Here is a 27,325-nt window from a genome sequence, read left to right as displayed (position 1 = left end):
TGTTTAATGGGTGTGTTTGAGATCAGGTACCCATTGTGTTCCCCTCCCCGCCCCGGCAGTATCCGCTACTGCCAATCCCTTTCTTATAGTAATGGTAAATGCTCAGGGTCCGCTTATGAGCAAAAACATGTTATTTAATGACAGATGTCAAAATTCTCTGGTATTTATTTTATAAATATTATAGAATTATTCATGGAATAGTATGAATCTATGCTTATCTGGCAGCAGCAGCATCATAATCAAATGTACACATTCCAGAAAAATATTTAACTGTTGTTAAGAACTAAGTATCTAATGAACAATAAAGCCGGAACTTGATTGTCATTTGAATGAATGGCTGTTGGTATAATCTTGGAATCATACCTCATAGACTAATAAATTTCAAAACATCAAAGGGTTAAACATTTATTTTAAAAATCAAACAGAGAAACATTAGAAAACCAAGCAGAGGATTTGACCCAGCTATGAAAAGAAAGAAATTTCTGATTAAAGAAATGAAACGTACCTCATGGGGCAATTTGGAGTAAGGCTGACAAGGGCAGGAGCCGCCTCAGAATTGCAGTATGGGGTGGGGTAGGAGGACCCTGGCTGCACAGTTTGGATATTGAGGGATCCCACTCGCAGGGTGTCCTTAATCTTGACGTGTTCAAGCTGGAGCAAAGGTGGTGAGAGTCTAGGCATCGGAAAACCTTGGCTATTACCAAGGGAGTGGCATAGGAATCAACCTGGGCATACCTACCCACGCGTGGGAGTGTTCCAGCAGGGTAAGGTGGAGTCATTGGCAGCATCCATACCACTCCCAGCTGCTTGACCTTCGTGGACATGAGCAGCTCACTGGGGATGTAACCAAGAGCTAGGAAACTGTGAATCCCCAGAACACTGTATTTGATGCCAAATGTCTGATCAGCAGGAAATTTAATGATCCAGTTGTTCAACCAGATGTGATACTTTGGCCTTTTCAAGTGGTTAGTGAGGAGGCAAGCCCAAGGTACTGGTGTTCTACAAAAGGGAGATACAAAGCTTTCTACCCTGAGGAAATCTCTTTAGTGGTGCTTACTAAGATGAAAGAGACTGCTGAAGCTGTTTTGGGCCACCCTGTCACCAAAGCTGTGATCCCGTGCCAGCCTATTTCAATGACTCTCAACGCCAGGCCACCAAGGACGCTGGTGTGACGGCAGGACTAAGAGTCATCAGTGAACCCACAGCTGCTGCCATTGCCTATGGTTTAGACAAAGGAGGTCATGGAGAGTAACATGCCCTCGTCTTTAATCTGAGTGGAGGCACATTTGATGTTTCCATTCTGACCATAGATGATGGGATTTTTGAGGTAAGACCATGGCCAAGGACACACACCTGGGCGGGGAGGACTTTGACAACAGGCTTGTGGACCACACTGTGGAGGAATTCAGGAGGAAACGCAAGAAGGACATCAGCCAGAACAAGTGAGCTGCCAGAGGGCCGAGAGGACCCTGTCGTCCAGCACTCAGGCCAACCTGGAAATTGATTCACTTTATGAAGGCATCGATTTCTGCATGTCCATCCCCAGAGCTCGTTTTGAAGAGTTGTGTACAGACCTGTTTAGGGGTACCCTGGATCCTGTGGAAAAAGCTCTTCAGCATACCAAGATGGATAAGGCTAAAATCCATGGCAGTGTTTTAGTAGAGCGCTCCACCCAAATCTCCAAGGTCCAAGGCTGTGTCAGGGCTACTTTAATGGATGTGATCTCAACAAGAGATGATGAAGCGGTAGCCTATGGGGCTGCAGTACAGGCAGCCATTTTGATGGATGACAAGTCTTAGAAGGTATAGGACCTGCCTTTGTTGGATGTGACTCCCCTGTCCCGAAGGTTGGAGGTAGCTGGGGACACGATGAGTGTCCTGATCAGGCACAACTCTGCCATCCCTGCAAAGCAGATGCAGATCTTCACCCCCTACTCAGATAACCAGCCTGGGCCGTTGATCTGTGTCTGTAAATGTGAGAGGGCCATGATGGAGGACAACAACCTCTGACACTTTGACCTGACGAGTCCCTCCTGCACCCAAGGGAATTCCTCAGGTCGAGGTGACCTTTGACACTGGTGCCAACAGTATTGTCAGTGTCACAGCCATAGGCAAGAGCACAGGCAAGGCCAAGAAGATCACCATCACCAACAACAAGGGCTGTCTGACCAAGGAGGAGATCAAGCATGTGGTTCTGGATGCCCAGAAATATAAAGCGGAAACTGAGGTCTGTAAGGAGAAATTCACTGCAGAAAATTCTTGGAAGCCTATGCTTTTAGCATGAAGAATGCTGGAAGTGTTGAAGGTTTGAAGGGCAAGATGACTGAGTTTGAGAAAAAGAAAATACTGGTGTCTGCAATGAGGTTCTTTTGTGGTTGGAAGCCAGTCAACTGGCTGAGAAAAACAAGTGTGACCTTGCAAGAAAGAAATTGGAGCAGGGGTATAACCCCATCGTCACAAGACTCTACCAAAGAGAATGCACTGAGCCTGCCTGTGGAACAGGATATATGCCAGGAAGACCTGCCACAGATCCCACAATTGAAGTAGATTCATCTTCTCTAGAACTAGAGTGCTGCAGGGTGCCTCTCAGTGAATTGTGTTCCCCTCATCTTTGGGCATCATTATGATTCTTGAATTGACTGGACCTGAACCTACGTGACCATCTCTTTGAGAGTCTGATAGAGAATTCTCATGTGCCATCTCTCACACTCCTCAGCATCCTATTTCTGACTCTGGAATGGACTTTTAGGAAAAGTAGGTCCTTCTTTGAACCATTTGATGAATTTGAATGTGATATTTATTTCTGGCCACCCAAACTTTCTTCTTTCTGTGTGGACTGTTATTTGTCATTCAGTATCTATTCCTGAAGGTGAAAAAAAAGAAATGAAGCATATCATCAGAGATAAAATACATTTGTCTTAATATATAAACATGTGTTTTATAGAGTGAGACAAAATGAATATGTAGAATAAAAGAATGGAGAGAATAAGTGTCACATGATTAGTAAGAGCATACTATTCAAATTATAGAACTGTCATAAATGTATAAATTCAAAACTAATTCTACCAAGAAACAGATTTTTTTGTTTAAGAAAAATGTAAACAGCATATGTCGTAAACAAAATATACTTGTAGAAAAAAATATGTGCTTGTAGTAATTAGATGCAAATTGAAAAAATTCAAGTTACCATTATATATCTATAAATTATTCAAAACCAAAGCAATAAAATAGAGTGTCAATCTGTGAAGAAATAGGTGGCATTTCATCTATCCCAGTGTGAATTCTGGTGATTCATAGCAAAAATTATAATAGTTAGTCTCAATATTTCTACTTTTCAGAATATATTCCCACAACTGGGGATAAGGGGATAATTTTTTATACATAGATCTTCTCAGCAGAGAATGATACTTATAATAGAGAAAAATTAGAAACAACAATCGCACAGGGAAATAGTTGTAAAATCTGTAACTTATTAACATAATCTAATACCATTTTGAGATTTAAATGATATTTGTGTAATATATTGAAAAATTGACATTTTATACATTAGGAAGGCACATCACAAAAGATGGTAGCTGGGCGTCTGTATAAACTTGAATGAGATAGGACAGAATGCCTGGTCCTTAAATGGCACTCACAGGAATTCTGTTTCTCTTATAACATTGACTAAGTTTCTAATTTAAAAAGTATCCTTAAACTTTTTGAAAATCCCAGTGTAATTTTCCCTTCTGAATTGAGACTTGTAATAAATTTTATTTACGGAATTATGTTATTTTTTCCTAGATGGAGATCAACCTCCATTTTCTGAGCCGAAGTTCCCTACAGAATGTTTCTTCCTCACCCTGCACGCTCACCACCTCTCTATTCTGCCTAGTTGCCGTCGCTATATCCGCAGACTCCGTGCCATCCGGGAGCTCAATAGGTATGTGCCACGATACCATGTCCTGGAATTGCCTCCGTTACCACTAGTTCTCATGGGCAGGCAGTTCCATTGTGAGCTGTTAATTTGAATGTGGAGGGTACTACGTATGTTACAGGGTTCTCTCTGCCTCTGCCACCACCATCCATGTTCCTCAGTTGTCCAGAGTTCTTTACCCAGTAAAGTGATCCAACTCTTGGTTTCTGAGAGTTCTGAACCCTTGGTATTTCCCTCTGTATGTGACTAAGACAGACTTCCCTGAACTTTTTCCGCTGGGCATGCATTACCAGGAGGCACTTTAAAGAATCCTTTCCGTTCTAGACATTCCCCTCCCTCCCTGGACTGTGAAAAAGTAACCATGGCTTCCCCCAAATAACCAAGTCATTTCCTCCCACCAGCATGTGATCCCCTTTTTTGCCTGTTGTTCTGTGGAGTAGGAGTCCAAAATGGCCCAGTAGCAGCCTCAATTTCAAGTTCAGTAGCACCATTGTTGTGTTCCGTAATCTAAGCATTTCTCTCTTTGTACCAGTACCTCCGAACAAACAAGTCACAGGAGCAGGGGTGCAAACTTTTTTTGAGCGAGTCATCTGGAATAATAGAGAAGCCACTTCCACCTTTTACTCTAGGACCTGTGTAGTCTAGCTATGAGGGAAACTGTATCATATCTGTATCTCTATATCTATCTTGCTAAAATCACTTATTAATTCTAATAGTTACTTTGTAGAGTATTTAGAATTTTCTTTATATATATAATCATGTCTGTAAATGATAGTAGTTTTCTTTTTTATGCTTTTTTTCCATATCTTAGTACACTGGCTATACTTTCTAGTACAATGTTGAACAGAAGTAACCTTGAAATTTTTGTCATGTTCAGTTACTAGATGAAAGTTTTGTGTTTATCCTTTGTTATCAGATTAAGGAAATTCCTTTTTATTTCTAGTTTGCTAAGTTTTTTATTCTTAACAAGCTGAATTTTATTAAATGCTTTTTCCATACCTATTGTAGAGATTAGATTTTTTTTTCCTTTTTCTGTTAATGTAGTTGAATAATATCCACTGGCTTCCTAATAGTAAACCAAACTTTCATTCTTAGAATAAACTCAACTTTTATATAACTTTTTATATCTCATTGGATCTTCAGTTTTCTTTCTTTCTTTCTTTCTTTCTTTCTTTCTTTCTTTCTTTCTTTCTTTCTTTCTTTCTTTCTTTCTTTCTTTTTGTGAGGGGACAGGGTCTCACTATGTCACCCAGGTTAGAGTGCAGTGGCAGGATCATAGCTCAGTGCAGCTTTGGAATCCTAGGCTCAAGCAATCCTTCTACCTCAGCCTCCTGAGTAGCTGGGACTACAGGTCCATGCCACCACACCAGGCTAATTTTTGTATTTTTTGTAGAGATGGGTCTCACTATGTTTCCCAAGCTGGTCTGGTACTCCTGGGCTCAAGTGATTATCTCTCCTGAGCCTTTCAAAGTACTGGGATTACAGATATGAGCCATCATACCCGGTCTGGATCTTTAATTTGCTAATCTCTTTAGGCTTTTTGAGTCTGTTTAAAAGAAAGATTGATCTATAATTTTCATTTCTTGTTAAGTACTTCTCAGATTTTTGTGTTGAGGTTATGCTGGCTCATAGAATGACCTAGAGACTGTTCTTTTTAAAAATATTCTCTGGAAGAATATAAGAATTATGTTGTTTCTTCCTTTAGATGTCTGGAAAAATTCAGTGCTGAAGTTGTCAAGGCTTAGAGTTTTCTATGTGGGAAAGTTTTTAATTGTAGAATTTTATTCAATTAATAGATATATTACTGTTTAGATTTTCACTTTTTTTATGTGAGTTTTTCCATGCTAAAGTGCCAGAATTTTTAGGCATAAAGTTGTTCATAATATCCTCTTTTTATCATGTTAATGCCAGTAAGATGTTTATTATTTACTTCTGCTTTCTTTTACTTTTACTTTTGTTTTTTGTTTTTGTTTTTTGAGTCAGAATCTCACTCTGTTACCCAGGCTGGAGTGCAGTGGTGTGATGGTGGTTTACTGCAACTTCGACTTCCTGGGCTCAGGTGATCTTTCCACCTTAGGCTCCTGAGTAACTGAGACTACAGGCATGTGCCCCCATGCCCAGCTAATTTTTTGATTTTTATGTAGAGACAGTCTTGCTGTGTCACCCAGGCTGTAATTCTGCTTTCTTTTAATTTTGTTTGCTTTCTGTTGCCTCTTGAGATTCATACTGAAATTATTCCTTTTTTTTTTTTTTTTTTTGAGTCAGAATCTCACTCTGTCACCCAGGCTAGAGTGCAGTGGTATAGTCATAGCTACCAAAACCTCGACCTGCTGGGCTCAGGCGATCCTTCTCCTTTAGCCTTCCAAGTAGCTGGAACCACAGGCGTGTGCCACCTCACCCGGCATATTTTTTTATTTTATTGTAGAAACGAGGTCTGGCCATATTGCCCAGGCTGGTCTCGAACCCGTGGGCTTAGACAATCCTCTCGCCTCTGCCTCCCAAAGTGCTGGAATTACAGGCGTGAATCACCATGCCTGGCTAAATTTTTCCTTTTCAGTATATTAATTTAGGTCTATTTAGTTCCCCTCTAAGCGTGGCATTAGCTACATCCCTCATTTTGTATTTCGTATCTTATTGTTTGGTTCTTTTTTTTTTGAGTTGTGGTTTCACTCTCGCCCAGGCTGGAGTATGGTGGCACAACCTCAGCGCACTGCAGCCTCTGTCTCCAGGGCTCAGGCAATCCTTCTGTCTCAGCCTCTGGAGCAACTGGGACTACAGGTGTACCACCACACCTAACTTGCTTGCTTATTGATTGATTGTAGAGATGAGGTCTGGCTGTGTTGCCTAGGCTGGTCTTGATCTCCTAGGCTCAAGCAGTCCTCCCACCTTGGCCTCCCAAAGTGCTGGGATTACAGGCGTGAGCCACCACACCTTGTCCTCAACATATTTTTTAATTTTAATTTTTTTCTTATTTGGCTTATGGGTTATTTTTAAATATATTATTTAAATTTCAGATTCTTGGAATGTCTATTTATATTTTGTTATTGATTTCTAGCTAAAATTTCATTGTAGTCAGAAAATATATTCTGTGATTTGTGTCTTTTAAGTTTATTGAGACTTGCTTTATAGCCTAACAGTTACATTAGTGAATGTTCCCTATGGACCTGAGAAGAATGTGCTTTCTGTATTGTTTATTATAGTGTTCTATATGTGTCTTTTAAGTCAGATTTGTTAATCTTTTGTTTGGGTTTTCCTTATCTCTACTAATTTTATCAGTTTGTAATATTACTTATTGAGAGAGGCTTATAAAAATTTCAAACTATGATTGTGGTTGTATTCGTTTCTTCACCCTAGAAAGGATGGCCATCCTAGGATCCTGTCGCGCTCACTGACTTCCGAGTATGCTTTTTACTGGCACCTCTTTCAGTGCCAGTAGCTGTATGGGTCATTGTATTAGTTTCACATTACTACTACAATTAATTACCACTTTAGTGACTTAAAACAACTCTAGTTGTTATCTTACAGTTCTAGAGGTCTGAAATTCTAAAATAATTAAGGTTACATTCCCTTTGGAAACTCCAGAGGAGAATCTTGTTCCTTGCCTTTCCCAGATTCTAGAAGCCATCTACCTTCCTTGGCTTATGGCCCCCTTATTTCATTTTCAAAGCCAATAACATAGTATCTTCAGTTCTCAGAGCTCTTTGTCCATTGGTCCATTGTCCTATCTCCTCCTCTGTCTCTGTCTTTCCTCTGAGGGCCTTTATGATTACATTAGCCCACCCAAACAATCCAGGATAATCTCCCTGTCTCACGGTCCATGCCCTTTGTCACATCTACAAAGTTCCTTTTGCCACGTGAGGTCACATATTCACAGGTTCCACCCAAGTGTTAGAATGTGACATCTTCGGTGGGGGGAACATTATTCTGCCTTACCATACAGTGTTTCAGTTACAGACAAGAGAATCCAGTTTACCTGGGTTAAACAGAAAGATTATCACAGGGTGCTAGTTGGTTTATTGAATCCTTAGAACAGCTGGGAAAGAAGACTTCCAGAGCTATGCTTTGAACATGGTCTGACGAGGAAGCTGCTTCAGGGGTCAACCTGACGGTAGAACCTCTGCCACAGCTCCAGCCAAAACCCTTCTACCACGGTGCTTCCAGAAGAATAATGTGACTGCCACTTCACAATATTCACTCTGCCTTTGGTGAGGGCTCCTCTCTTGGTGGAATCTAGGTCTTATAGAAATGCTGGCAGCAAGGAAGTCTGAGGAATGTAGTTTTTAGAGATTTGCAACCTCTAGTTTTCTATACAATGTAGTGGTAGAAGATGGAGTGGTGTTAAGTAGCCGGGCACGGTGGCTCATGCTAGCACTTTGGGAGGCAGAGGTGAGAGGATTACCTGAATCCATGGGTTCAAGACCAGCCTGGGCACCATGGTGAGACCCTGTCTCTACAATTAAAAAAAAAAATTAAAAAAAAATTAGCCAGGCATGGTGGTTTCAGCCACTTGGAAGGCTGAAGCAGAAGGATTGATTACCTGAGTCCAGTAGGTCGAGGCTGCGGTGGCCATGAGCATGCCACTGCACTCCAGCCTGGGCGACAGAGTGAAACTCCAACTCAAAAAAAATTTAAAAATTAAATTAAAAAAAAAAAAGTGGGCCAAGCTCAGTGGCTCAGCCCATAATGCCAGTGCTTTGGGAGGCTGAGGTGAGTGGATTGCCTGAGCCCACGGGTTCGAGACCCACCTGGGCAACTTGGCAAGACCTCATCTCTACAATAAATCAAAAAATTAGCTGGGCGTGGTAGCGCGCGCCTATAATTCCAGCTACTTGGAAGACTGAGGTGGAGGGATTGCCGGAGCCCAGCAGGTCGAGGCTGCAGTGGCCAGAAGGGCGACAGAATGAGACTCCAACTCAAAAGAAAAACATGAGCCTATCTTTAACATGTGCAGCCTACTAGGTGATCAGAGCAGACTGTAGCTTGCAGACTGCTCATATTTGAGCAGACAGCTTAAGGAAGTGAAGGAGCAAGCCACAAAAATAATCTCTGTGAAGAGCATTCCAAGAGGGACAATTGTAAAAGAAAAGAAAGGCCGGGCACAGTGGCTCATGCTTGTCATCTGAACACTTTGGGAGGGGAAGGCAAGAGGATAGCCTGAGCTCAGGGGTTCAAGACCAGCCTGGGCAACTTGACGAGACCTCGTCTCTACAATAAATTTAAAAAATTAGCCAGGCGTGGTACACACCTGTGGTTTCAGCTACTTGGAAGGCTGAGCCGGCAGGATCTCCTGAGCCCAAGAAGTATAGGCTGCAAGGAGCCATGATCATGTCACTGCACTCCAGCCTGGGTGATAGAGTGGAACTCCAACTTCAAAAGAAAAAAAGGAGATACCATGAGTAAAATAGCTTTTTGTTTTGGATCATTGAATAGGTGTGGTAACCTTAAATTTTCATGAGAGATTTCTTTTTTTTCCCCTCCTAGAAAATTTAGGAAGCAATATACTTCCTTCCCAAAAAAATGACTATATTTCATCATAGCTAAAATACCATCAATTTTAAGATACATCATTATTTTAGGAACCCAGAAGAAAGAAAAATACTGCTTATTAACTCATAACTCGCCATTGATGGTAACATATATTCTGGTTTTAAAGATACTACAATGTGAAAAAAAAATTGTGGCTAAGAGTCAGTGAAATGGTCAAAATGAATGAATAAGATGTATTCGACTCTTTTGTTTGACTGTTAGTCTTTGATTTCAGAACTGTGGAAGATTTGAAAAATAATGAAAGTCAATGGAAAGATTCCCCACTGGCAACTAGACACCGTGAAATGCTGAAGCGCTGTAAAACTCAGCTTAAGGTTTGTATAGTTAGTTGGAATAATTATAGACCAGCCTCATAATGGTAATTTTTCTATCAGAATGTGTACCTGGAGTGAGCAGTTTAATGTCCTTATGTTTTCTTCATTATTCTCTTTCCTTGAGATAAAATAGTACATTTTAAAGCTTGTTGATACCTTACGTATCTCTTTATATAATTACTTAAATCTCAGAATAAGTATGCATACACTCATGCCGTGACAACATGAATTCTTAATGGGTCTTGTCATTCTCAGTTTAACATTAGCCCCCCTTCCCTGTTTCTTGCAAGGTCCTCACCTGCTGTCCCTCAGCCCCTCACCCCATCACCCATGAGCTCCCGTATATCCAGCCATGCGCCTTTGTGATACTTGATCTGTGGGAGTAGAAAGATCTCTTTCCTTTGCCCTTCATTCTTCAGTTCTAGTTGAAAATGATCTGTCACATGGAACCTAACTATAGATGGGGGAATATTCCTGCTGGTGAGACATAGCTAAAAACAAATGCTGGCTGGCATTATACAAGGAAAGCATAGATAGCAAATGTATGCATTTTCCTTCTGTTTATGCTCCAAGTTTCAAGCCGAATGTTAGTTGGTCATACTTTCTGTTGATTAGTAGGATGATGTGTGGACATTTTATCTGACTTTCTGGGACAAATTAAGATTTCAGTTTTATTTACTAATGGACTAGACCTCCTCAAATGCAGAATAAACCAGGGGCTGTTATCTGGGGTCTCCGGACCCCCTAAGCATTCCATAGATGTGATTCAAAGAGGTTGTAAACTGTTTAAATGTATACATCAAAGTGTGCATGCACGTGTTTTAATTCTCTCAGCAGTCCTCTGAGGTAGAAATTATAGTCTTGGTGGACAAGCATTCTGCCTGATGGCAGGTTGTACATAGTGATGCTGGAACTTAGACTTGTGTTGTCTGGCTTTTTTCCACTAACCATCCTCACCCCAAAAGGGCCTCCCCTGTCAACCCCCTCCTCCAATCAAATTATTTACAAATGACAGTAATAACTAACCTTTTTGAGCACTAACTGTGTGCTAAGGCTGTGTACTCGGTGGTTTGCTTGGCATACCTCTGTTTTTTCTCAGGAAAAGAAAGATCCTGAGTCACAACCTGCATCCTCTAGCTAGTCAGAAGTAAAGATCTAGAACACAGATTTCCCATCTCCTGGCCCCAGTCCCTGCCTAGTCACGCTGCAGGGACTTGGCTACCGACTGATCTATGGGTGGGGGCATACCTGCTTCCACAGAAACTGGTACGGTGCAAGGCCTGTGCTGATGCTGGCCTACTTGACGAGAGCTTCCTGAGAAGATGTCTGAATTTTTATGGCCTTCTCATTCAGCTGCTGCTCCGCATCCTGGACCCTGCATATCCCGAGTGAGTGTGCTTCTTCCTCTTTACCTCATCTCTACTCGGCTGAGCTGTGTTGTCTTTATTGTCCCTCAAAGTTGATAACTAAAACCAAAACCCTTACTTTGTCAAGAATTCACTTCTCAGTTTCCAAATTGCATTTATATAGACGATGTAGTTACATTAGTAGGTGTTTTCCCTGTCATTAGTTGCAGTAAGAGGTGACTGTCAGCACCTGTAATCTTAATCTTCCCATAGTAGTTCTTAAAATTTTACCATAAGAGCTTTGATTAATAGAAGAGGGAATCTATTTAAATTAGAAGTTAAAGGCTAGAGGTAACAGAATGTTAGGTCCTCCTAAGCACTAGGTCCAGGAATACCCAGATAATTCAGAGAGTGAGCTAAGATTATTGATCGCTTTGTGGTCAACTGGACACTTCCTTCAGGGAGCCATTTTCATTGTATTTGTTATTACATTTTACTGTTATTATGAAACCTCTGGGTCACCACTGTTGGTGAGATTGGCCTAAGGCCCATGCAGGAGTGGAGAATGTTTAACATACATGGTTAGCTCATTGGCTCAAACAATTTGAGTTGCTCAGAATGACCAAATATAATCTTTTTATTTCCTTCCCATTTTATTTGTTGCATTAACCTTAATAAGAAATTAAGAAAAGGAAAAACATACACCCTAGCATATCCACTGTCTTTATTATTCCCTGTTCATTTCTGGTTGTGGTTTCTTTGCCTATATATATTTTACATTGTTATAGAATGAGTTTTTTCCTCAGATAAAATACTTTTTTGGCTGTAGTGTAATATTCCTTATAGTTTAATATGACACGATTTCATTTTGTAAATTGTACTCTTTTTTCTCTTTGACAGTATAACACTGCCTTTAAATTCAGATGTCCCCAAGGTGTTTGCAGCATTGCCTGAGTTTTATGTAGAAGATGTTGCTGAATTTTTATTTTTTATTGTACAGTAAGTGCCTTTCACATTTATATAACTCTAATATGTTGTTATGCATACTATGTACTTGATATTATAAGCTGTGTTTCAAACCTCCATTTTATGCCTGAAATTTTATGTAACTGTTTTAACTGACTGCTGCCTAGAGACTGGAAAAAATAAGTCCAACTGTGGCACCGGTCCAGTTCCAATAATATCTCAAAGACAGAAGCAGGACCAGCGACGCATGTAATAATGTAATCTGTGAAAATTGAGTTGAATTTCTAATAGTTGAGTACGTGTTTCTGAAAAACAGAAGAAGCAAACAGTTTATAAATATCTGAATGAACATCCAAAAGCTAGAAATATTCACATCTATATTCTGTACCAGAATTTGTCTCAATTGTAAAGTTGGAGAAAGCTTACAAAGATATGGTTTGAGTTTATAACTGGTATTTTAAGTTTAAAATTTTTTTAAAAATCCTCATTTGGTTTATAAAATTCACATTTTATTTGTAAAACATTGCAGTTTAGAAGAATTCCTATCTCATTTTCTTGGCACTGTGATAGCATTATTGTGGTCGTATTGGTTAGGGAAGGGCATAGCATGTGAGGTGTATTTTGAAAAGTAAAAATAGTGTGTGTTTTATGCTGTGCATTGTGGCACATGATTGTAGTTCCAGCCAAGCAGAAGGATTGCTTGAGCCCAGAAGTTCTTTTTTTTTTTTTTGAGTTGGAGTCTCACTCTGACACCCAGGCTGGAGGGAAGTGGCATGTTCACAGCCACTGCAGCCTCTGCCTGCTGGGCTCAGGTGATCCTTTCACCTCAGCCTTCCAAGTAGCTGGAACTACGGGCACACGCCACCATGCCTGGCTAATTTTTGATTTATTGTAGAGTTGATAAGGTCTTGCCAAGTTGCCCAGGCTAGTCTTGAACCCGCAGGCTCAGGCAATCCTCTCACCTCAGCCTCCCAAAGTGATGGGATTATAGGTGTGAGCCACTGCGCCCAGCCTAGCCCAGAAGTTCAAAACCAGCCTAGGCAACATAGTAAGACCTCAGCTCTTTTTATAAAAAAAAAAGTATAGATTCTCAGTTGCAAAATGCAAATTGTGAAAGTTTTATACCAACAGAAAAATCCAAAATTAGTATAAATGGTTTTAAAGTAAGAGTCAAAAAAAATAATAAATCAAACAAGTTGTATTGTTGTCACAAAAACTCATTTAAAAAGGCCAAATCAGTGGTGACATATAAACTTTGAATGGCATAAAATTTAAAAGGTGACTAAAATTCATTGTTTATTTATTGAAAAACGAGCCTTAGCCGGGCTCGGTGGCTCAGCCTGTAATCCCGCGCTTTGGGAGGCTGAGGTGGGTGGATTGCCTGAGCCCGCGGGTTCGAGACCCGCCCGGGCAACTTGGCGAGACCTCATCTCTACAATAAATCAAAAAAAATTAGCTGGGCGTGGTAGCGTGCACCTGTAGTTCCAGCTACTTGGAAGGCTGAGGCGGAAGGATTGCCGGAGCCCAGCAGGTCGAGGCTGCGGTGGCCGGGAGCGGCCACTGCACTCCAGTCTGGGCGACAGTGAGACTCCAACTCAAAAAAAAAAAAAAAAACAAAAGCAAGCCTTGGGATTTAGGCAACTCTAGCCACATTTTAAAATTTGTTCTAAGTGCAATAATTAAAAAAATAAAAACCCTGTTTGAAAATTTTCATTTATGCACAGTAATTTTTAAAAACCTGTTTAATTTTTTTCATTTATTCTGAAGAGCTTTTGTGACATTTATCTGATTTAATCATAGGTTTGGTTTATTTTCTAGAAGATAGTAAGTTAATATACCATGCTACAGCCAGTATACATGTTTGGTTTTAAATCTCCCTAGTTATAATATAACCAGTCGCTTTAAACTCAAGTTGAAGAGCGTTCAGCATCTCTGCCCCTAGGCCTGTCTCTTCTATATGTCTCTCCTCACTCGATGACACCAGCCCTCACCCACGCTGGGTTCCTCAGAGGTTGATTTCTCGCTCTTCTTGCCTCTATTCAGATACTCTCCTCAGGTGCTTTACGAGCCCTGTACTCAGGATGTTGTGATGTTCCTTGTTGTGATGTTGTGCAACCAGAACTACATCCGAAATCCGTATCTGGTGGCCAAACTGGTAGAAGTCATGTTCATGACCAACCCTGCTGTTCAGCCACGAACCCAAAAGTTTTTTGAAATGATTGAGAACCATCCTCTCTCCACCAAGTTGTTGGTACCTTCCCTAATGAAGTTCTATACAGGTAGGTTCCTGGGATACAGTGTGGCACATGGACTAAGGCAAGGTCATCTAAGCCAGTGGATGATGATACTCTAAATGTGTTGTTACTTGATGTTCTGATGTCCACTTATAACCTACAGCCAACAGAGCGTGTACTGTTAGATATTTTCACCCTGAGTTGTGAAAATACTGCATTGATCATTCTACTTACCGATCTCTGATGATTCAGCAGGATGTATTAAGTAAGATGATCAGCGTTGAGACCCAGTTGGTATCAACAGCACAGGTTGGTGCTGTTACCTGAGTGAAATTACCTGATTTGTTTTAGCTCTGAAGTTATACCATTAGTCTTTTAGCATTATCTTACAACCCAGAGTTTCTGAAGTGTGGATAAAACAGGGAGCTTGTTAAAAATGCTTATTCTTGACTCCCACTCAAACCAGTGGAATCAGAATATTTGAGGGGCTCTAGAAATCTTCACTCATTTACTGATCCAATATGTATTTTGTGAGCATCTGTTTGCCAGGTACTCTTCTAGGTGCTGGATTACATGGTAAGAAAAATAGCACATGAGACACTGCAAGGAGATTGAACTCTGGTTGAGTCATATTCCAAAGTTTGATTTTTAATTTGGTTTTTAAACTGTAACCTGTGAGCCCTTTTCTTTTCTTTTTTTTTTTTTTTTTTTTTGAGATAGAATCTCACTTTGTCACCCAGACTAGAGTGCAGTGGCCGCTCCCAGCCACTGCAGCCTCGACCTGCTGGGCTCCGGCAATCCTTCCACCTCAGCCTTCCAGTAGAATGGAACTATAGGCGCATAATACCATGCCTGGCTAATTTTTTGATTTTTGTAAAGATGAGGTCTCGCCAAGTTACCCAGGCTGGTCGCAAACCCGTGGGCTCAGGCAGTCCACTCACCTCAGCCTCCCAAAGCGTGAGATTACAAGCTGAGCCACCAAGCCCAGCTCTGTGAGCCCTTTTCATCTGTCATCTAGCAAAGGCACAGGATTGTACTAATGGAACATTTTCCTACCAGTATGTATATTCCTCAAGAAAGGAAGTGTGTCTAATCTATCTTATCTTCTGTGGAGCCTAGCACATTCTAGGTACTAGCAAGTGTCTTTAGCAATTAAGAACATGCACTCACTGTGTTCTTATAAGAAACACTAGGGCTGGACTCGGTGGCTTAGCCTGTAATCCCAGCAGTTTGGGAGGCCGAGGCAAGTGGAGTGCCTGAGCCCGTGGGTTCGAGACCAGCCTGGGCAACTTGGTGAGATCTTGTCTTTACAATAAATCAAAAATTAGCCGGGCTTGGTAGTGCGCTCCTGTAGTTCTAGCTACTTGGAAGGCTGAGGTGGAAAGATCGCTGGAGCCCAGCAGGTTGACACTGGGGTGGCCATGAGTGTGCCACTGCTCTCCAACCTGGGCAACAGAGTGAGACTCCGACTCAAACAAAACACAAACACTGGCCACCCAGAGCACGGTCCCTTGCTGTCCTAAGCAGCAACAGCCAGTTTGAAAGTTTCCCTGTGTTCACAGGCAACCATCCCTTCCCTGTCAACCAAGGAGTGCTCCTGCTTGCTTTGGGCCTGTGCTGTCATCTTTCTCTTCACTCCTGAGGATCCCAAGAATTTATGACCCTGCTTTCCCCTTTGTCACTGTTGTTTTGTGACATCTAATAAGAATTTTACTCCTTCCCTAGCTTACTCATAGCCTCTTAAATCTAAAGCAAGTACACATGCCTGCATAAAAGGCACCTTTCTGAGTAAAAGTCCTTTTTTTAGTCTCAACCCTGGTAAGGGACAAGCATGGGCCATTTGGGTACAAACGGTGCATTACATGTGCATAGACAGGACCACAGAGGGTACCTGCAACTCCCAGGCTTGGTGAAATTGAGGAGAATTCAGCATTTCCTAAAATGGGAATGAGGTACCACTTTTCACCTAATCAGATTTACTTTTTAAGTTGAAAATACCCAGTACTAACATAGTCGTAGAGAAGTAAATTAACCTGAAAAAAACCTGTTTAATCTGTCCTGTGGTCAATGTGCAGAATTAGTACTATGAAATTCATGAGAATGCATATTGGTAAAACCTGTAAGGTGGTTTGTCAGTCCACACTGAAAGCCTTAAAAATGTTTTTTTTATCAGGCATGCCCAACCCGCGGCCCACAGGCTGCGTGAGTCCCAGGACACCTGGTAATGCAGCCCCACATAATCTTTTAACATTATGTGTTGTTTAGCATTTGTTTTCTTCATGACCCCTTGTGGTAACATTTTTGAAGTTCACAGTCATGCCTTGTTCATGACATCTCTTTTTGGCAGCACATATATTTGTGAGCACCTGTTTTCAATTACGAGTCACATAAAGAGTAGAATTCGAACACACATTTCTGATGAGCACCTTGAGAACTCACTGAGAATTTGAATTTCAACCACTTCCATCGAACCAGATATTGATAGATTAGTTTTACAAAAACAAGGTCAAATTTCTCACTAGTTGTATGTTGTTCTTATTTTTCTAAACTTTACAATAAACATTTTTTAAAAAGAAGTCTTATTGTGCCTATATTATATAATTTATGTGTGGCCCAAGACAATACCTCTTTACTCATTGTGGCCCAAGGAAGCCAAAAGGTTGGACACCCCTGGTTTATATCATTTCTATCAGTCAAGTTTCAGTCAGGCAAGCAGAAACCAGTTAGTTTAATAGAGAGAATTTATTATAAGGAACGGTATTGGAGACGGAAACAGCCAAAAAAAAAAAAAAAGCTTTGGAGTAACACGGACTACAGGTACAAGAAGCAACCATTCCTATCTCTAGGGCTGGGGAACCATTAGAACCCAGCTGCTCCAATGAGAGCTTGGGCAGAACTGGGACCCAGACCTCTGTGGAAGAACGTTGGCCAGTTGGTGCTGGTATCTCTGGGTGTGTGTGCAGGGTTGCGAGTGCTGGAGGTATGAGACAAAGCTGGAAATGGGAACCAATTGCTGCTGCTGGGTTGGAGAACAATTGCAGCTGATAGGAACTGAAAGTAGGATGCGGTCCCTTCTTCCTCCTTCCATTTCCAGTTCTCTGCGGTGCCTCCTATTGGCAACACTAACCAAAGGCCTGCTGGCGAAGGAAAGGTTCTGCAGAGTACCAGCCCCAGAACCACAAAGCCAAGTCCAGAGAGTGGGCTTGAAGCTCAGAGACAGAAGCTGAATAACCCGCATACCACCTGACATATAAGCTTGATTTCTGGGAGTTTTTTCTATGGCAATAATTATGAGTATGCATAAGTATTTAACCTATCATCATAGGCAGTTTTTTGCAGTATTATTTATAATGCAATGTAGTGAAAGTAATAAGTCTCTGCCAGTTATGAACAAGTTAAGTTATGGTTTATCCATTCAGTGGTCCTATATAAGCCATGAAAAATGTGTTATTTTCATTAAGTGCTTAGGTAACAAAAAATAAAGAAAGAAACATGTTTGTATTTTGTGTGTGTGTGTGTGTGTGTATGTGTGTGTATAATAGAAAAAAGTAGGGAAATACAGATACCTACATTTTAACAGCGAGTTACTTATTTTTGAATGATAGAATCATAAATAATTTTCTTTTTTCTCTATTATATGAACTTCTTAATTTTTCTTTTTCTTTTTTTTTTTTTCTTTTTGAGTCAAAGTCTCACTCTGTTGCCCAGGCTGGAGTGCAGTGGCACGCTCATGGCCTCTGCATCCTCAGCTTGCTGGGCTCAGGTGATCCTTCCACCTCAGCCTTCCAAGTAGCTGGAACTACAGGTATGTCACCACACTCGGCTAATTTTTTAATTTACTGTAGAGACGAGATCTCACCAAGTTGCCCAGGCTGGTTTTGGACCCCTGGGCTCAGGCAGTCCTCTCGCCTCAGCCTCCCAAAGCACTGGGATTACAGGTATGAGCTATCGTGCCCAGCAATTTTTCTACAGTAAACATGTATTGTTAGTGGTAAAACAAAGAAACTTAATTAAATGTATTTTGTAGTCAATGTCTTGGGCCTACCACTGTGGCTTCAGGATAAAATGTACATACATGTGTGTATGCACGTGCACACTCATATGTGTGCAACACAGCTGGGCCTCTTGCCCATGATACCAGTGCTGGGACTGGGGGAGCCCCCTGGAAATGTTCCAGGAGCTGCTGTGTGCTTGTTACTTTCTCTTTCTCCTTTGCCATGTGTGCCCTCTGGCCTTGGCCATTTCTGTAGTCATGGATAGTTGATACCTGTACTAATAATAGCTACCACTCGTTGAATACTTACTAATCCTTTCACTTAATCCCCATAGCAGTCCTAAAGATGGGTACTATAAATATCTCCATTTTACAAATGAAGCTTAGAAGGGTCAAGAAACTTGCTGAAGGTCAATGGCTAGTGAGTAGTAGCAGCCGCCACAGTTGGGCCGTAAGCACAGGTGTTCCTGACTGCTGTTCCATCCTTCCTATGGTTACTAAGGGGTTGATGATAAGAATGCCCTACAGGGGGTATCACAGACAACCCCCCATCATGTGTTCATCAACTCCATGTGAGACCTGCTGATTAGGTCCTGACCCCTGAACACGTCTGACTCTCAGACATGAAGTAGAGCCCCGTGCACAAGATAGATACATGGAACACACTCCTCTTAGCACTGTAAAGATCATGTTCTGTTCTCAGATTAGAATAAAACAAATAAACAACATTCTAGCTCAGAAAATGCTCGAGCTCAAATTTTTGCTTCAAAAATATACCTACATTTCAAAATAAGAATATTTTATTTTATATCACAGCAGTCAGTTCTTTAAGGAACATCTATCAGAACTGAAAGACTTATTTCAAGAGTGTTCTCCCCAAAACTGATCCAAATTGGCAAAGCCAGAATTAGTCAAAGTAGATTCCATCACTGACTCAGCAAATAGGGAATGAAGATGTCAAAAATCCCTGCCATCATGGGACAGACATTCTAGTTGAAAGACAGACACTGGACAAAAGTAAGAGAATCTTGAGCCAGCGAGTGTGGGAGGAAGGCATGGACTACTTTCAGAAGGGGACTCAGGGAAGAGCTCTAGGAGAGGACTTGGAGTGACATTGAAAATGGGACTTGCAGGAGCCTTAAGAGAATCTCAGCCACAATGTGGCAGCAAAGAGGACAGCAAGTATAAAGGCTGCGAAAAGACCTGGGCTAGAGAGGGAGAGGTCAGCAGAGGTTATTAGAACTTGGGCTGCTGTGATTCGAGGGAAAGTTAGAAGTGAGTAAGAAAAAACACATTGGGAGAGATGCATATTGATACATAATAAGTTAACAATAGTTACCCACCCTCCACTATGTTCCGAAGCAGCACATATTCTGAGCGCTTCTAGAAGACATGAGGCTCTGTGTTGGCCTCCAGTGCCTCCTTCTTCTAGATGGGGCTCAAATCAGCCCTCCTCACTTCAGGTCACACTTTTACACAAGTAATAAAATGACACTTAGTTCATCTTAAAGAAGGATTGACTTAATGAGTATACATAAGTACTTTCAGATATTCGTGTGTTAGGTGTTAATTATCTTATTCCTTTTATTTTTAAATAATTATTTTCCTTTTTGATCACAAAAAATGTATTCTTTGGAAAATTTAGAAAATACTAAGAACATAAAAAAACCATTGCTAATCTTTGTACTCAGGATTTCTGTTAACATTTTGCTCTGTATCTTTCCAATTTTGTAAAAATTTTTGTTTGTTTATTTATTTATTTTTTGAGTCAGAGTCTCCCTCTGTTGCCCAGCCTGGAGTGCAGTGGCATCGTGATCACGGCTCACCACAGCCTCGACTTCCTGGGCTCAGGCAACCCTCCCACCTCCATGTCCCGAGTAACTGGGACTACAGGCCCGTGTGCCACTATGCCTGGCTAATTTATTTTATTTTTTGTAGATTTGAAGTCTCGCTATGTTGCCCAGGCTGGTCTTGAACTCCTGGCCTTGAGCAGTTCTCCCACTTTGGTCTCTCAAAGTGCTGATTTTATAGGAATGAACTACCACGCCCAGCCTAATTTATTTATTTATTTTAAAATATGATTGGACCCTAACTATATATTTTGTTTGGTAATCTGTGTTTTTTTACTTAATAGATCATATATTTTTTTATGTTCTCTGTTGGACATTTGTATTATCTATTTATTTATTTTATTATTCTTATTGTTTTTTTGAGTTGGAGTCTCACTCTGTTGCCCAGGCTGGAGTAGTGCAGTGGCACACTCAGGGCCACCCCAGCTTGCTGGGCTCCAGCGATCCTTCTGCCTCAGCCTTCCAAGTAGCTGGAACTACAGGCATGTACTACCATGCCCGGCTAATTTTTTTTTTTTAATTATTGTAGAAATGAGGTCTCACCAAGTTGCCTGGGCTGGTCTCAAACCCACGGGCTTAGGCAATCCACTCGCCTTGGCCTCCCAAAGTACTGGGATTACAGGCTGAGCCACTGAGCCTGGCCTATATTTTTCTCTAATATAAATAGTAGTTAAATTGTACTGTGTATCCTTGGAGATCAGTCTTTGAACATGCCTGTGTGTATTTTCTTGAGTAGATTTAGTGGAAGATTATAGTAGTGGCATGTGCTACATTTTGCCAAATTGCCTGTAGAGGGATTATATCACCATTCATTCCCACCAGCATTTATAGTGTGCCTGTTTCCCCAAATCCTCACCTGAGCTCAGTGTTGTCATTGTTGTAAGGTCCACCAATTTGGTAGGTTAAAAATGGTAACTTAATTTACTTTCTTATCTCTTTCTTTAAGCCTTAGGGTCTTTACCTGACAGTTTTTTCTTATTTTAAAATTTGTCTTGATTTCTGGAATTTCTCATGCTTAAGATACTGCCACTGGGATAAACAGGTTTGGTCTTTGTGCCATTTTACTAGGTATAGGAATGTTGATCATTGGGAAATATGTGATGAGGACATCAAGATTCTCTACACTACTCTCTACTTAGTACATGTTTCAAAATATCCATAATACAAAAGTGTTTAAAATAATAGATACATTTAATAGGTACATGGACCTCAATAAAATTTAACCAATTGTTTTCCACTCTGGGATGCCCTTTGGAGGTACTGTGGAATTTCAATAAATTAATAACTTAAAATTGAGGGAGGTACGATAATTCACCTTTTGGTCATTGTTAGTAAGTTGATGTTATCCTAAGGTTGCTAATTTTCCCAGCCCAATTCCTAATGGTATTGTGTCATTACAAGATCTTCATTGTGAAACTTTGTCTTTAAAACCAGCTCGTCGGGCTGGGCTCGGTGGCTCAGCCTGTAATCCCAGTACTTTGGGAGGCCGAGGCAAGTGGATTGCCTGAGCCTGTGTGTTTGAGACCAGCCCGGGCAACTTGACGAGACCTCGTATCTGCAATAAAAATAAATAATTAGCCAGGCATGGTAGCATGTGCCTGTAGTTCCGGCTACATGGAAGACTGAGGTGGAAGGATCGCCTGAGCCCGGCAGGCCAAGGCTGCAGTGGCCAAGAGTGTGCCACTGTACTCCAGCCTGGGCAACAAGAGTGAAACTCCAACTCAAAAAAAAAAAAAAAAAGAATAGCCGGGCATGGTAGCGCACGCCTGTAGTTCCAGCTACTTGGAAGGCTGAGGCGGAAGGATCGCTGGAGCCCAGCAGGTGGAGGCTGCGGTGGCTGGGAGCGGCCACTGCACTCCAGTCTGGGCGACAGCGTGAGACTCCAACTCAAAAAAATAAAATAAAATAAAAAGAAACCAACTCATCATTTCTCTCTTGCCTTACATTTGAGAGAGAGGCAAAATTTTACCAGATCTCTGATTTTACAGACTTATATTCACTCACTATTGTTGTTGCAGTAATAACTGCATTTGGGAAGGTAAGAAAGTATATATCTCTTAGTCCCTTTGTCTTTCTTCTTTAGATGTTGAGCATACCGGAGCCACCAGCGAGTTCTATGACAAGTTCACAATTCGCTATCACATTAGTACCATTTTTAAAAGCCTTTGGCAAAACATAGCTCACCATGGCACCTTTATGGAGGAGTTCAAGTGAGTATTGGGGCCCTCAAGTCACAGCTTGCTCTCTTGTAAATAACAAGATTAAAAGTTTTCACAGCTGGGTTCTTGTTGACTGTTTGCATGATCTCAGCCTCTGAGTTTACCACAAGGTGCCCGTGCCCACTAAATTTGAGCAGGATTATTTAAATGGCTGTGCTTGCAAAATATTGCTGAATTTTAGGCTTGTCAACATACTTTGGGAGTAAAAACAATCTAGTAATTCCTTGAGCCCAGGAGTTCGTGACCAGGCTAGGCAACATAGTAAACCTCAACTCTACAAAACATCAAAAAATAATTAGCTAGGCATAGTGGCACGTGCCTGTGGTCCCAGCTACTCAGGAGGCTGAAGCAGAAGGATTACCTAAACTAGGAGGTCAAGACTGCAGTGGGCTGTGTTCATGCCGCTGCACTCTGACCTGGGCACCAGAGTGAGATTCCAACTAAAAATAATTAATAATTAATCTAAAAGAGTCAATAAATGTGCTGAGGTGGTATGTTAAGTGTTTTTTGGTGTTTCTATGATTGCAGTTAAATGAAGTCAGACTGACTGGAATTAAATCTCATAGCTTTTTGAATATGGTATCAAGCTTTAGAATTAGAAATGTAAAGAGACTTCAGATTTAGAAACAGTGAGGTTACAGTTGTCATTTGAAATGTAATTCTTTGTTGTAAGACCCTAATCGTTAATCAAGGACTTTTCTTATATCTACCTGAAAATTGAGTGACTAGTTTAAACCTGGACATTAGTAGTTTCATCCAAATTACCTGTCAGAACTGAAAAAAGGAAGGTAGATGAAAATGTTGAACTCTTGAATTATTCTTCAGAAGGCATTTTATCCCGTCTGCTTGGAACTTTTGCAATCCATGTTAGATCTTTGATCATGTCTAGCCATACTTGTTAACAGAATTACTAGTCAATAATATATGTATTACCAAAGCTAGATAACTTTCTGTGGAGTGAACTGTTGACATTAATTTTTTGTTTCCATGAGCTGCTCTTACAGTGATCAGAATTATGTTCCAACAAAAGTCTGGCATGAGCTTAGGATACCAGGCAGGCCTGCGGCTTGAACTGCCTGGTGCTGATTGGAGTGCTTTCCCAAACTTGCCATGTTCTTGCAATTAAGGCTACCCATCCTTGTTCACAGGAATTTCTCTTCCTCAGGCATGGGCTTATGGCCCCCTAACTACACACTATAGATCCTGAAGTGCAGCTTCCCTTTCTCTACTAATCTATCAGTTCCAGAGTCTAACAGAGGCAGGCGACTCTATTTTACTTCACCAAGTCCCCTTATTATAACGTGGTCTGCAATTCCTTAGACTGGAGGCTTCACGCTCCCTAAAGTATTTTAATATCTCTCTTTATCAGTATTACTGGTTCCAGTTTTTCTTTGTGTACCTTTCTATGTGATAGAGAATAACTTTATCAGTAGTTCTCTTAACTCCTATATGTGGATAATCACTTGTGTTTTCTTTGTACATTGATGATTGTAAGCATATTTCATTTTCTAGTCTACAAGAAGTGTTTTCTCTACATAAAAATATTGAGGCCGGGTGCGGTGGCTCAAGCCTGTAATCCCAGCCCTTTGGGAGACTGAGGCAAGAGGACTGCCTGAGTCCAGGGGTTCAAGACAAGTCTGGGCAACTTGGTGAGACCTTGTCTCTACAGTAAATCAAAAAACTAGCTAGGCATGGTAGCGCACGCCTGTAGTTCCAGCAAGTTGAAAGGCTGAGGCAGAAGCATCACCTGAGCCCAGCAGATTGATGCTGGAGTGGCCATGAGTGTGCCATTGCACTCCAGCCTGGGCAACAGAGTGAGACTCTGAATCAACCCCCCCCCACCCCGCAAAAAACGTTGACGGTTCAGTCAGAGGTGTGTTCTGAGAAAGGTAAACCTGCTCTTTAGCCAGGGGGACAAAAATCAGTGTTTTCTGGTTTTCCATGGTATGAACTTACTTGCCTAGTTTAAGCAGCTAGGAGAATCAGAGTTCTGGAATATTTAGCACTAGGCTCATTGGCTCATGAACCATACAGGATGGCTCCAGAACACCACTGGAATGAGCGTATCACAGTTAATTTAAAAGAATAACAAAGTCTAAAGAGACTCGGTAGTGCTGGAGCTCTCAGTGCCTGACTTATGCCAAGGCAGGGAGGCTTACTTCCTCTGGGATCTGCTGCGGCCTTTGCTTCAGAGAGACGTGTGACCATGTCCGATACAATTGCCTTTTCAGTTCTGGGAAGCAGTTTGTTCGCTACATAAACATGCTGATAAACGACACGACGTTTTTGCTCGATGAAAGTCTGGAGTCTCTGAAGCGGATCCATGAAGTGCAAGAAGAGATGAAGAACAAAGAACAGTGGGACCAGCTGCCCCGGGTGAGGACACAGTCCCAGATGCTTGGACAGCTTCACGGGAATCTGCCTCTGGATGTGGCAGGGCTCTGCCTTTGGGGCTACATGTATGGGTCTGATGATATGAAATCTGAATTATTTGTTGGGATTTTCCTTCTATGAAATTATATCCCAGGTTTGGGATAGAAAAAAACTTAAATCAGTTTTTTCAGAAGCTAAGAAATGAGTTGAAAAGTATTTCAAAATGTGTTCTGAAAACTTTCTCCACTTTTTAATTGTAAAGGGCTTTTTCAGAGAAGAGCTTTTATTGTCTGAATATACTAAGTTTCACGATCATAACTAGGAAATAAATCTCTAGAATTCTGCCAACTGGATAAGAATTTGATTTGTTCCTAAGGTCTTCTCTAGACAACTATGGGAATCACTCCGGATCCTGGTGGGGTGGTTTCTTTTGATTCATCTTGGTTTTTATATTGTTATTAACAGAAAAGAAGCCTTGTTTGCCAGGTTCTATGAGAAATTCGTGGTGTGCCAGTGACAATATGCTGCTCTTTCCTGCACGTATTTAGCCATTCAGACGTTCTTTGGTCAATTGTTAGGCCCTTGACAGCTGCTGGTGACCTCATGTAGTGATTAGTTCTGTTCCTGGTGTTGTCAGGCTCAGAAGCAGAACTGCTTTCCAGAGGAGGTTCTCATGTGAAGGTGGGGAGGATGGCTTTTTCTTCACTTGTATAGTATTCTTGGAAATACTAGGTTTTACATCTTGCCCTGCCGGTGTGCTTAAACTACAGACACAGACCTTACACAGGACTTTGCCCAGGGTCTGTGTTGCTGGGATCACCTGTGTCCATGCTACCCGGTCTGAAGCCCCTCTGATTGTGGTCTTGAGAGAATGTGGTGATCATCTTCTTTTCTCTTGGTGCTGAACTGGTACCCACTGGCGTTTCTCCAGCCCACTGACCTCGTGTCCATTTCTAGATGCACTTTCAACTGTTTGCTACTTTGCCCTAAAACTGCTCACAGCTCCTGTCTCCCTCAGGTGGGAGTCAGTCTGACTTGATGTTCCTTGCCACCTCAGTGTAGCTCTAAGAGACCTTTCCAAGCTCACCTCCCATGCAGTCAGCTGGCACTGATCTGGACTGGGTCTGGCCCTCCTCAGAACGTGCTGGGGAAACAGATCAAAGAGCCCCACCCAGCTCTGGAGTCCTGCAGTGCTGGCTTTGACAACTAGCACTGCCACACATTAAAAGTTCTTTAATCCCTGTTTCCTTGTCCATAAGTCAGGATAACACCTGCCTCACAGAAAAGCTGGGAGGAGAGATGATGAGTGGGAAGGCCATTATTCAGGACCGACCCAGGCGATCAGTGTGTGTGGCTCCCGTTGGGTCATTTGCCTTGAGACACTCCTTCTGCCCAGAATACTCTACTTTCCACTCCTGAATGTTAAAATCATCCCCATTCTTTGAGTAAGGTCCTGTCCAAGTACTGCCCCAGACTAGTCTTCTCTGGTCAGTGTGGCTGAAAATTCTCACCTTTCCTCTAATTTCTGTAGCTCCCGCTTCATGTCACTTGTGGTGCTTGTCATGTCTAGAATTCTTCTATTTTAGGGTTTGGGATGCAGATCTATGGCACGTTCTCTTGTTCATCCTCAATACTTAGTAGTCTTTGTTTATGTAACAGCTGAACAGATACTATTGATTTTTCTGTGTTAATGGATGAAAAAAGGCACAAATGGCTCCTAACAATTGCTATTTTAGAGAGAGCTTTTATTTGACTTTGAAGTCACTTCCTCCCTCCCCTTCCCTGGCCTGCTTCTCTCCCTGACCTCTGAAAGTTGGCAACCTCCAGTGCTCAGCCCTTGGGCTCCTCCCCTTTTCTCACCACATTTGCTCTCTATGTTAGCACTTCCCAGTGAGAGTGCTGGTCAGAATTCATAGTATAGTAATCATTCTATATGGTGAGAAGCTGTCCGTACATTGCAGGACATTTAGCATCTCTGGTTCCTGCCCATGTAATGCCAGTGACAAGTCCTCCTATCCCTACACACCAGGCAACCTGAAACACTCTCACACATAACCTGATGCCCCAAGGTGAAAATCACTGCCAGGTGATGGCATCTCTTCAGAGGCCTTAAAGACTGCAAAAGACTTCAAACCTGATCTCCCCAGCTCAAATCTCACCTCACTCCGACCTGTGCAACCAGTGGTGACCTGCCTCACTACCTGGTCGTCTAATAGGTATCGCCAACTTAACTGGCCCAGAACTAAGTCCTTGATGTCCTTGTCTCTGACTCTGCCTGATCTCAAGGAATGGCACCTTCATTCTGCCAGTTGCTCAGGCTCAGTGCTTTGGAGTTTTGCTTGAGTGCTTTCCCTCTCAGCAAATGCCTCTTGGCTGTATGTTCAAATAGCTCCATTATCTAGCCCCTCTTCTCACTCGCTACCTTCAGGCCACTGTCACTCTTACCTGGATGATTGCAGCCTATTATTTCGTCTCCCAGCTTCCATCTTACCCATGTCCATACCAGAGGGATGTTGTGACAGTCTCATTCTGCTCAACATCAGCATTCAGCTCAGAGCCCTTCCAGG

At 41.7% G+C, this 27,325-nt stretch overlaps 1 protein-coding gene across 3 annotated transcripts in view; it reads left to right on the top strand.

Moving 5' to 3' along the window:
- Positions 1-27,325, top strand: part of UBE4B (ubiquitination factor E4B) — a 139,034-nt gene that overhangs the window by 96,565 nt on the left and 15,144 nt on the right. For all 3 annotated transcript variants that reach the window (XM_021717872.1, XM_021717873.1, XM_008068627.2), the window contains 7 exons: positions 3,783-3,921; positions 9,677-9,776; positions 11,037-11,164; positions 12,023-12,121; positions 14,132-14,367; positions 22,250-22,376; positions 24,617-24,761. In XM_021717872.1, coding sequence (XP_021573547.1) covers positions 3,783-3,921; positions 9,677-9,776; positions 11,037-11,164; positions 12,023-12,121; positions 14,132-14,367; positions 22,250-22,376; positions 24,617-24,761 — 974 coding nt within the window. The remainder of the gene's footprint in view (positions 1-3,782; positions 3,922-9,676; positions 9,777-11,036; positions 11,165-12,022; positions 12,122-14,131; positions 14,368-22,249; positions 22,377-24,616; positions 24,762-27,325) is intronic.

The sequence above is a fragment of the Carlito syrichta genome, unplaced genomic scaffold (assembly GCF_000164805.1).
Source record: "Carlito syrichta isolate Samal-C Ts95f unplaced genomic scaffold, Tarsius_syrichta-2.0.1 Scaffold311363, whole genome shotgun sequence".
Classification (NCBI taxonomy): Eukaryota; Metazoa; Chordata; class Mammalia; order Primates; family Tarsiidae; genus Carlito; species Carlito syrichta.
The sequence above is the reverse complement of the archived record's forward strand: the minus strand, read 5'-3'. Positions and strand labels throughout refer to the sequence as shown.